This window comes from Mastomys coucha, unplaced genomic scaffold (genome assembly GCF_008632895.1).
Source record: "Mastomys coucha isolate ucsf_1 unplaced genomic scaffold, UCSF_Mcou_1 pScaffold22, whole genome shotgun sequence".
NCBI lineage: Eukaryota > Metazoa > Chordata > Mammalia > Rodentia > Muridae > Mastomys > Mastomys coucha.
The window spans coordinates 128,891,148-128,902,141 of NW_022196905.1; the positions used below are offsets into that span (position 1 = coordinate 128,891,148).

At 51.3% G+C, this 10,994-nt stretch overlaps 1 protein-coding gene and 1 long non-coding RNA gene across 4 annotated transcripts; one reads left to right on the top strand and one right to left on the bottom strand.

Annotated features, from left to right (window-relative positions):
- Positions 1-3,827, top strand: Abhd11 (abhydrolase domain containing 11). 3 transcript variants are annotated; one of them, XM_031338178.1, is made up of 6 exons: positions 1-19; positions 1,685-1,791; positions 2,528-2,701; positions 2,857-3,027; positions 3,148-3,329; positions 3,546-3,827. In XM_031338178.1, exons 2-6 carry the CDS (start codon positions 1,768-1,770, stop codon positions 3,676-3,678), a joined length of 684 nt encoding a protein of 227 aa, XP_031194038.1. In that variant the 5' UTR covers positions 1-19; positions 1,685-1,767; the 3' UTR covers positions 3,679-3,827. The 3 variants fall into 3 exon arrangements, with proteins under 3 accessions (XP_031194038.1, XP_031194037.1, XP_031194039.1); XM_031338177.1 differs by lacking the exon at positions 1-19 and adding an exon at positions 969-1,506 and having other exon boundaries at positions 1,656-1,791; XM_031338179.1 differs by lacking the exon at positions 1-19 and adding an exon at positions 1,392-1,506.
- On the bottom strand, positions 3,773-5,201 carry LOC116068521. Its single transcript, XR_004109609.1, has 3 exons — positions 4,769-5,201; positions 4,333-4,427; positions 3,773-4,199 (listed from the first exon to the last, which is right to left on the bottom strand). It is a non-coding gene; the product is annotated as an uncharacterized LOC116068521 (long non-coding RNA).
- Positions 5,202-10,994: the final 5,793 nt, after the last annotated feature.

Genomic DNA, 10,994 nt, shown 5'->3' on the forward strand with positions numbered 1-10,994 from the left:
CCATCTCTATTCAATACAGGTAACTAACTACAGTACAAATCCCTGGCCAGGGGTTTAATCCTGGTTTTTCAAATTGACCTGGACCAGGAACAGAAGACCGGACTAAAACTGTGGTTCTGCTTGTTGGACCACTCTTTTGCCCTTTCTGCATCTCAGTGAGGAGATCGAGCTCGAGCTCGAAAGCCCCTTCCTCCTAGCTATTTCTTGGGAGGGGACTTAGAGAAACAAAGCACTCATGCTCTGGAGAGGTTATGGAGCAAGGCGCCAGAGAGCAGGCGGGAGCTGGAACAAGAATCACTCCTGGCGCCTCCTGACCATGCCGGCGGCTCAGAGAGCACGGCAGCCACCCAGGGCGGTGCCTGAGGACCGAGGAGCAGGCCAGGGGAGGTCGGCTCGTCAGCCGAGAAAGGACGTTCTCAGTTTGCCAGGGACACGCCCCACACTTGCGTCTTGAACCGAGGACCTCTGATCCCAAGTAGGGAAACCCTAGAAGAAGACGAACGTCTCAAAAGACGAGGCGTGGCCTACGACATTGTCGAGAGGCTCAGTCAGGGAGGTGTGTGCACAGAACCCGGCAGGATTACGTAATGCGGCAAAAGCCGGTGCCAGAATCGGGTGGCTCCGCCCAAGGCGTGGCCAAGGAGCTAAATTCCGGGAGCTACAGCAGTTTAAAAAGGTTGCGAAACCACGCTAGGGCGGGCCTAGGATCTCTTACAGCTCCGCCCAAGGTACGGCGTGGCGGAGGAACTGAGCTCGCAGAGTCCTGCAAAGTGGGAATTACGAAGTAGGAGGCGGTCCCAGAGTCCCCGGTGGCTCCGCAAAGGTGTGGCCAAGAAGCCCACCTCCAGGTGCCTGGCAGTGGCTATGGCCGTAGAGTGATGGTGCGAAGAACATGCCAGTGGGGTGGTGGCTCTGCCCAGGGCGTGGCAGGGCTCACAGACTGAAGGGGACTGCATATTGCCCAAAAAGAGGGACCAGTCCCATGTAGCGATTCCCTGGTCCTGGTCAGGAACTGATCTCTAAGCGGCTCGCAGTGTCTGCAGGAACTGCGTAATGGCGCTAGGGGGCAGGGCTACTCCCAGCCTGATACCTTGCCAGCACGTCCCACAAACCAGGCTCAAATGGCTGCAGGAAATGCGTAACGAGCAAGGCTGGGGCCAGCACTTCTGTGGCTCCGCCCAAGAAGCTCCGGCTTTGGGAGGGAGCAGAACCGAACTCGTGGAGTACGTTAGGCCACCTGACCTAAAGTGGCGCCTCGATGCGGGGCGGAGTGGCGGGGGGCGGGGGAGAGGCGGAGCCCTAGTTGGAATCCACAGGGCTCTGGGAGGCGGAGCGTACGCAGGACAGCCCTAGGAAGCAAGCTTAGCGGGCTGTGGGCATGCTCCGCTGGGCGCGAGCGTGGAGGGTCCCCCGTGGGATACTCGGTACCTCCTCTCCCAGGCGTTCAGCGGTTCCTGTCACGTTCACTAGCAGCCGCAGTAGTGGCCAAGGAAACCCCTATCTGAGGTCAGTCAAGGTCACTGGGAGGGTGGCCCTCCACTAGTCCACTTCGCACGCTGCCCAGCTAGCCCCGCCCCTCCTTTGGCCCCGCCCCTTTCCCCTTCACTCTCCCCCCCCCCCCCCCCCCTCACTCTATGGTGGCTCCCACCTTCCAGGCCGCTGCCGCTATCCTATAATCTTCTAGATGGAGACGCGACACTCCCAGCCATCGTCTTTTTGCATGGACTCTTCGGCAGCAAAACCAACTTCAACTCCCTCGCCAAGGCGATGGTTCAGAGGACCGGCAGGAGGGTGAGCTTCCGGGTGGGGGGGCGCATGGGTGGGCGGGGCCCAAGGGGTAAGGTTGAGGGCAGTGGACCTAGTTTCTATCACTCAGGTCTGGGCTCTTGCTGATAAATGGTATGTTTCAGTGCACAGTATTACCAGAAAACATCTATGATGGGCCTGTAAGATGCCCCACAGTTAGTCCATTTATGTTACCGACTTCTACCTGTCTCTTTGTCAGGTCTCAAAGAAACTCTCGACAATTTTGTGGTACCTCTTAGCCTACCAAAGCACACTCTAGTCTCCTGTACCTGTAGCACCTCTCTGCTCTTCTCATTCCTACCCCTTACTATAAACTTTTCTAGTCCAGAGGCTTCCCTTCCCCCAGCTTCTCTTTTCTGTATAACCCAGTCATTTAAACCATTTGTTCTCTTGGTACTCCGATTTTTTGGTCGGCATACCCTCTCTCCTTGGCACCTAAAGTTATCATTTGACCTCCACATGTACACCATGGCATGTGCTTGCACAAATATAACTTGCACACATACAGACAGACATACATGTGTGTATATAATAAAAAAGGTGTATGTTACATAGCAACTAAGAAAGTTGCTCAAGATTGACCTCTGGCCTGTACGTGAAAAATGTATGCACACGCGCGCACACACACACACAATTATGTCTCCAGACTTCTCTCCCTGCCAGGCTTTTTGTTGTCTGTAATCAGAGTAACACCATTCCTCCTCGCTCACCCCCATCCCAGGTGCTGACGGTGGATGCTCGGAACCACGGTGACAGCCCCCACAGTCCAGATGCAAGCTATGAGGCCATGAGTCAGGACCTTCAGGGCCTCCTCCCACAGCTGGGCCTGGTGCCCTGCGTCCTCATTGGCCACAGCATGGGAGGAAAGACAGCCATGCTGCTGGCACTACAGAGGGTGAGCTACACCTACCTGGGTTCTCGTAATGCTCTATAAGCCTTAAGTATCCCATTGATAACATGGGACTCATTTGCGCCTTGGATGGCCAGGCTCCAGAAACTCTGCTCAGAGAGTTTGTCTGGAACATGCTCTGGTCTGATTCTGTCTCACAGCCAGATGTTGTGGAACGATTAGTTGCTGTAGACATAAGCCCTGTAGGAACCACACCTGGATCATACCTTGGACACTTCATAGCAGCCATGAAGGCTGTTGAGATCCCAGAGAAGGTGCCGCACTCCCAGGCCCGAAAGCTGGCGGATAAGCAGCTTAGCTCCATTGTCAAGGTGATACACACTCCCCCTCCCCCATTTCCCCATGGTGTTGTGGACTAAGACATGTTTGAGGAAAAAGTGGTGGGTGGGCCTCACAGGGAACCCCTTCACAGCTGCCCGATCTCCCCACAGGAAGCAAGCATCCGACAGTTCCTACTCACTAACCTGGTGGAGGTGGATGGGCGCTTCTCCTGGAGAGTGAACCTGGATAGTTTAGCACAGCACTTGGACAAGATTTTGACCTTCCCCCAGCAACTTGAGTCCTACTCGGGGCCAACTCTCTTCCTGCGTGGTGGAAATTCTCCATATGTACAGTAAGCTAGTGTGGGACCATAGGAAGGGGTGTGCTGTGGGAGCCCGCATGGGTTGGGGAGGGCTTGGGCATAGGCAAGGGGTATCTGGGAGCCTGTCAACGCCACTGGGCATGAAGGCTCATGCAGCTCTCATTCTCTCCCTCCCTTTCTCCTCCCCCCCTCCCCCCCCGTTGTCTTCCTTAACCCCATCCCCATTGGCTTCACTGCGGCGGCCAGACCCAGCCACCACTCAGAGATTAGGCGGCTCTTCCCTCAAGCCCAGATCCAGACGGTGCCTAATGCTGGCCATTGGGTCCACAGCGACAAACCCCAAGACTTCATGGGTGCCATCACCACCTTCTTGGCTTAAGAAGTAGCTCCTTGGAAGAACAGCCCGAGGACTGTAGGCTTGGGATCTTTGCCATCTTGCTTCTGCACAGAAAAACTCAGGGGCACCGAGAGGGTCCAGGGGTACAGAGGTGGCCCAACACTTTAATGAATAAAGACAGTTCTCTTAAAGACCTGGATCCATTTTCACCACCGTCGCCCCCACTGACCCCGGGAGAGTTGGATCCAGGAACTCCTGCCCTCGCGTGTGTTCTCCTGTGCTCCCAGCATGCCTCTGGACTCTCCCTGCAGCTGACTCCGCACCCGCTCTCGAACCATATGCTGCATGTCTTCCTGGGCACAGGAGAGAGACCAGGTCCGAGGCAGTCCCTAGGGACAGAGGGGTGTCTTCCAAGACTCCCAAGTCAGAGGCCCCACCCTACCTCCCAGGCCTCCACCTCCTGTTTCAGCCTCAGTTTCTCCTGCAGGACCTCCAGCAGCTGAGCCTCCACTGTGCGCAACCTGGCTCGACAGGAGTCCAGCTCCTCTTCCACCGCTCGCTTCCTGTGGGGGTGGGTGGGGTGGCGGTGTGTTCTAGTAGCAGTCTTCTCGAGATATCTGGAGTCCCCTTCTCCTCTAGTAGGCGTGGGGTCTCCCCACTTCCCCCTCCCCCATCCCCATCCAGAGTTTCTCTCACTTAGCAATGGCTTCATCCCTCTCCTGCAGTACTTGCTCCAAGGAAGGCTCTGCCCGGGTGTCCCCCAGCGCTCCTGCCACTTGGGATTCTAGGTTCTGTTGGCGGGTGATGGATGAGGAAGCAGTGACCAGGGGCTTGTCAGAAAGAGAAGCCTCACCCTGGGTCCTTCTGCCCTCCCCCTGCCCTGCCACATGCTCTTTCCACTCGGTCTTGCCACCCTTTGCCTCCAGGGGGTGCTGCACCCACATCTTGTAAAATCTCGGGAGCCCTCCCCACCCCCTTAGTCTGGCTAACTGGGAAGTAGACCAGGGGACTTTGGGTCTTATTCAAGAATGGCCTAGTTCGGCAGAATGGACAGTGTTTGAAGCTTCTGAGGAAAAAAAGGGTTCCCACACAGTCCCCTGGAAATAATACTGAGTGGTCTAGGGACGCTTACCTTTCTATGCTCTTAGAGTCAAGGCCTGGTGACTGAGACTCTTGTCAGTTGGTTAAGGGTAGCAGACTGAGCCCTTTGCCCTTCCAGGCAAGGCACTCCCTAGCAGACTCCACCTACAGGAGGACAGCCTGGGGCAAGGAGCAAGCGCACCTCCCTCTTACACCTTGGAAGGCCCCAAGCCTTTTCCCAAAGTCTTGCCGGATGTCGCCTCCAGGAGGCGCTCCACCCATGTCTCAGAATAGCCAAGGAGGGACAGATTAGGTTTAGTTCAGCTGTGAGGCTGAGTTTGTGGCAGCCCTCCAGCACCAGAGGTGGACTCTTTGCTAGCTCTTCAAGGAGTCATCTGCCCCCAGAATTCTTACCCCACCTCGGAGAAAAACAAAACAAAACAAAATCCAAGACACAAGGCATGATTACCAGTTTTTTCCTTGCTGTTTTTTTTTGTTTTGTTTTGTTTTGTTTTGTTTTTCAAAACAAGTTTCTCTATGTTACCCTGGCTATCCTCTGTAGACCAGGCTGGCCTTGAACTCAGAGATCCACCTGCCTCTGCCTTCTGAATGCTGGGATTAAAGGCATGCGCCACAACTGCCTTGTTCATTACTAATAGCTTGAGTACCTGCCGTCCTAGTATACCCCAAATATGCAATGCCTGGGAAGCTGTCTAGCTGGACCACTGCATTTCCAAGCTGAGGGACTTTTGTTTGTTTTGAGACAGGGTTTCTCTGTGTGACACCACTGCTTGACTCTAAAATGTCTAATCCATATTGGGAATAGAAAAATACTTTTGAGGGGCTGGAGAGAGATGGCTCAGCGGTTAAGAACACTGACTGCTCTTCCAGAGGTCCTGAGTTCAATTCCCAGCAGCCACATGGTGGCTCACAACCATCTGTAATGGGATCTGATACCCTCTTCTGGTGTGTCTGAAGACAGCTACAGTGTACTCATATAAATAAAAATATATAAATAATATTAAAATAAAAGAAAAATACTTTTGAGATTTTGAGCATCTTTCTTCCTCTTTCTTTCTTCCTTTCTTTCTTTGTGTAATGCTACCTAAGGAAGGAACACAGGCACGTGTACATGCTAAACAAGTGTTCCACTGCCTAGCCATGCTCCATACCCTAATGTAGGGATCCTAGGCAGGGGCTCTACCACTGAGCCACGCCCCCAGGCCCTCCCTGGGGGATTCTAGGCAGGAGCTCTACCACTGAGCCACGCCCTCAGCTCCTCCCTGGGGGATTCTAGGCAGGGCTCTACCACTGAGCCACGCCCCCAGCTCCTCCCTGGGGGATTCTAGGCAGGGCTCTACCACTGAGCCACGCCCCAGCCCCTCACTGGGGGATTCTAGGCAGGAGCTCTACCACTGAGCCACGCCCCCAGCCCCTCACTGGAGGATTCTAGGCAGGGCTCTACCACTGAGCCACACCCCCAGCCCATAGTATACCATTTGTATAAGGGACTTGAGCCTCTCAGCATCCTTGAGTTGGATAGTGGTACAGATTTTTTTTCTAATTTTTTTGGAGATGAGGTGAGACAGGGTTTCTCTGTGTAGCCTTGGCTATCCTCTGTAGACCAGGCTGACTTTGAATTTGGAGGAACCTCTGTCTCCTGAGTACTAGGATTAAAGGTGCCTGGCTTCTGTTTGGTCCATTTATTTATTTATTTATTTATATGTCTAAAGAAATTTATTTTATGTATGTGAGTACACTGTAGATGTCTTCAGACACACCAGAAGAGGGCATCAGATCCCATTGCAGATGGTTGTGAGCCACCATGTGGTTGCTGGGAATTGAACTCAGGACTTCTAGAAGAGCAAGCAGCCAGAGCTTTTAACTACTGAGCCATCTCTCCAGCCTTTTTTTTTTTTTTTTTTTTTTTTTTTTTTTTTTTTTTTTTTTTGAGACAGGGCTTTTCACTTTTTTTGTTTGTCAGGCATGGTGGCACAAACTTTTAATCTCAGCACTCAGGAGGCAGAGGGAGGCATATCTCTCAGTTTGAGGCCCACCTGGTCTACAGAACTAATTTCAGCACAGCCAGGACTACTCAAAGAAACCCTGTCTGGGAGGAGGAGAGGGACCTAGTTCAGCATAACTTAGTAGCCAGTAGCTCAGACTTCTAGAGTTTGACACCAGGCAATTTATTTTAGGCATAAATACAGTGAGATCTAGTGTGTGGGGTTTGGGGGGAGGGGAGTCCTCTGGTATTGCACAAGTCTATGATCACAAGGAGGCAAAATTTCATTGAAATTCTTCTCAAAAAGTACATGGAAGATGCATTCTAAAGATAGGATATATGTGTTATCCTTTTTCCTCCTGAATCGGTGGGCACCTGGTGTACTCTGATAAAACACTCATAAACATTTGAAAAGAAAGAAAGGAAGGAAGGAAGGAAGAAAGAAAGAAAGAAATTGCTTTACTGTTTCTTTTCCTTTCATTTGTATTTCCTTATGCCAGATGTAGAATATTCCTTTCCAGCCCATGGGTAGCTCCGTGGCTAAGAGCCCTTGTTGCAGAGAACCAAAGTTCTCAGCACCCTTATCCGGTGGCTCGAAACTCCGGGTACTTCCAGCTCCAGAGGATCCGAAGCCTCCAAAGGCATCCATGCACACAATAAACCTTGGGAGTGTAGCTCAGCAGTCGAGCACCTACCTAGAACTCCCCCTTGTGAAGGAAGGGTGGCTTCATGTGTGAGGCTCTGGGTTTTATCCCCAACACTCAAAAAAACACATCGAGGGGGAAAGCTTTCTCTTCCTTCTCCAGGCGCATACAGCCTCTATACTTCTCTGTTACCCTTTTGTCACTGGTAGTGAGGGTGGCACTGCCAGGGTGTCTCTGCCACCAGCTGTAGAGCTCCTTAAGGGAAAGCAGCTAGACATGCAGTACCACCCTTGGCCTGAAGGTGGCGGTTGCTCCCAAGAGCAAAGATCCCAGGCGCTGCCCCTACGCCCCCAATATGTGAAACGGAAACCCTGCCCAGGATGCTTGGCAATTCCCAGAGTTCCTTCGTAAAAATATCTGTTCACCTAACCCTACATATGTTTTCTGCCCACTCTATCGACACCTCTGGAATCAAGGGACATGACCCAGTGTGGGGGGTGGTGGTGATAGCGGCTCTGGTTTATAATCCCAGCATTGGTGAGGTGGAGGCCAAAGAAAAAGGAATTCAAGGTCATCCTTGATTACATGTCAAGGTAAAGGCCATAGCAGGCATAGCGGCCAAGCCTTTAATCCCAGAACTCAGAGGCAGAGGCCAGCCTGGTCTATACAGCAAGCTCCAGAATAGCCAAGGCTACACAGAGAAACCCTGTTTCAAAAACCAAAAAGGAGGGAAGGAAGGGAGGAATGGAGGGAAGGTAGGAAAGAAAGGACGAAGAGGCTAGCCTGGAGTAAATGAGACACCAACTCTGCAGATGTTTTCCAGCAAGACCCTCATCTGAATTCCAGGGCACACTTGTCTGCTATCTTTCCCTTGGAGCAGTGATGGGAAGCTCAAATTTAAGAATACCAACCGCAGACCAATTATCCTTTACCTAGTCCTAGTCCTAGTCCATCCTAGTCCCCCCCTCCCTTTCCCCTCCCTGTCTCTCCCACCCTGTGAGATAGGCATGCTAAATGGCCTTGGCTGTCCAGAACTCAATGTATAAATGAAGCTGACCTTGAACTAGGTTGCTCCCTTCTGCATTTGCTTTCCCAGAATTGAGGTTAAAGGTGTGAGCCACACAGAGTTTTATTTTGAATTTTAAGTATATGGGTATTTTGACTGATGCCTATGGAGGCCGGAAGAGGGTGTCAGATCCTCTGAGCCACCCTTCCTTGTGGGAGCTGAGAACCAAACCCAGGTCTTCTGAAAGATCAGCAGGTGCTTATTTTTTTATCAATCAATCCATCTATCTATCTATTGGATTTGTTTTTCGAGACGGGGTTTCTCTGCATAGCCCTGGCTGTCCTGGAACTCACTCTCTTGACCACGCTGGCCTCAAACTCAGAAATCTGCCTGCTGAGTGCTGGGATTAAAGACATGTACCATCACTGTTTGGCTTTCTTTTCTTTTTAATTTTGTGGATGTGTGTCTGTGCCATAAGTGTGGGTGCTAATGGAAGCCAAAGATGTTGGATCCCCTAGGATTGCAGTTACAAGTGCTTGTGAGCCACCCATGTTGTATTGTGGATTGAACTCAGATCCTCTGCAAGAGCAATACTCTCTGTTAACCACTGAGCTATCTCTCTAGGTCCTGGACCACTTTAAAATAGTCACACACACACACACACATACACACAAACTATAATAAAAACATTTATTTATTTACTTACTTACTTACTGAGACAGGTTTTCTCTGTATAGCCCTGACTGTATTCTGGAACTTGCTTTGTATACCAGGCTGGCCTTGGACTCACAGAGATCCACCTACTTCTGTCTCCCAAATGCTGGAACTAAAAGGCATGAGCCACCACTGCCTAGAAAAGCTTTTTTAAAAAGGACAATAACCATTATTCAAATAGTGAGATCTGTTGGCTCCACCTTTAGTAGATATCTACAGTACAGCTTTCTTTCACCATGGTCACAGTTGTCTATTGCCCTGCCTTCAGTACACATCTTTTTGTTTTGTTTTGTTTTTCGAGACAGGGTTTCTCTGTGTAGCCCCAGCTCTCCTGGAACTCACTCTGTAGACCAGGCTGGCCTTGAACTCAGAAATCCACCTGTCTCTGCCTCCCAAGTGCTGGGATTAAAGGCGTGCGCCACCACTGCCCAGCTTCAGGACACATCTTATGTATGTTTCTGTACCTGCCCTCAACCCTGGTCGGCCTGTTTTAACCTGAAACAATCCTGTTAAAGCCTGGTGGATATATGCATGCCTCTTCTGCTCCCATGCCCATCAGCAATAGCCCAGTTCCTGCCTGGACTCTGGCTTCAACCCTTCTGAGGTCTTCCTTACCCACAATGCTTCAGGCTTGCTCACGTCCCTGATGCTCCCACACACGTGCTAGACATGCTCCCTAGTCATTCCTTCGTCATCTTTACTCTCCTCAACCCCAGAGACACCGCCATATACACCACAAAACAAACATCCTCCAACGACCTAGCCCCCCCTCCTCCATTCACTCCCAGGCGAGAATTCAGACAAATGTCCACAGAGGTCACGGCATATGTACGGTTCTGTTATGTCTCATACATGGTGTCCCCTCCACCCCAAGGGCTCTTCCCTACGTGGCTTACCCCTCCCCTCCTGAAATTTCCTCAAAAGCTGTCTTCTCAGCAGAAACCATTCATTTCAAGAGGCAGCAGGGCTGGGCATGATGTTGCACGCCTTGGTCCCACTCGGCACAGGGAGGCAGAGGCCAGGGTTCTCCTATGAGTTTGGGGCCAGCCTGCTCTACATAGCAAGTTCCAGGGCAACCAAGGCTACATGGTGAAACCAGGAGGTTCCTGGGCTACATCCTGAGATTCACTTTTGGGCAACACGAGACTCTTATTTATTTATTATTTATTTAATGTTTTAGCTTTTGGAGGCAATCTCTGTGTGTAGCACTGGCTGTCCAGGAACTTGCTGTGTATGTAGATCAGGTTGATCTCAAACCCAGTGATCCTTCTGTATCTGCCTAAAGAGTGCTGGGATTAAAGGCATGCTCCACCCTGCCTCCTAGCTCCTAGTTGAGACTCTGAGTTAAAGAATATGAACATCAAAAAGAACTGGCTGTGGGGGAGTGGCGTGGGGGAGGATGGCTCGTCAGTGAAGTGCTTGTTTTGAAGTGTGAGGATCAGTTGGATCCTCAAAACCCCCTTGAGAAAACTAGGCATGGTGGCATGTCCTCTCAGGCTCAATGCTGGGGAGGTGGAGGCAGGAGGATCCCTGGCCATACAGTACACCCGCTTAGTTCCAGAGCAATGACCAACTCTATCTCAAAAGTTTGTATATGGAGGGATGGGGTGGCGGGTGGGTTTGGGGTAGGGGTTGGGGTGGGGTTGGAGAATCTGCTCAGCAGTTAAGAGTACTGTCTGCTCTTGCAGAAGAGCAGGGTTCAACTCCTAGCAACCACATGGCCGCTCAGAGCTGTCTATTCTCCAGTCCCAGGGAATCTGATGCTCTCCTTTGGTCTCCTTGGGCACCAGGCATGCATGTGGTGACCATATACACCTGCAGACAAAATACCCATGCACACTTTTCTTTCTTTCTTTCTTTGTTTCTTTCTTTCTTTCTTTCTTTCTTTCTTTCTTTCTTTCTTTCTTTC

Coding starts and splice junctions, on each gene's coding strand:
- Abhd11 (XM_031338177.1), top strand. CDS start 1,379: ATGCTCCGCTGGGCGCGAGCGTGGAGGGTCCCCCGTGGGATACTCGGT. Junction 1,507..1,655: donor CAAGGAAACCCCTATCTGAG/GTCAGTCAAGGT, acceptor CCCACCTTCCAG/GCCGCTGCCGCTATCCTATA. Junction 3,028..3,147: donor AGCTTAGCTCCATTGTCAAG/GTGATACACACT, acceptor ATCTCCCCACAG/GAAGCAAGCATCCGACAGTT.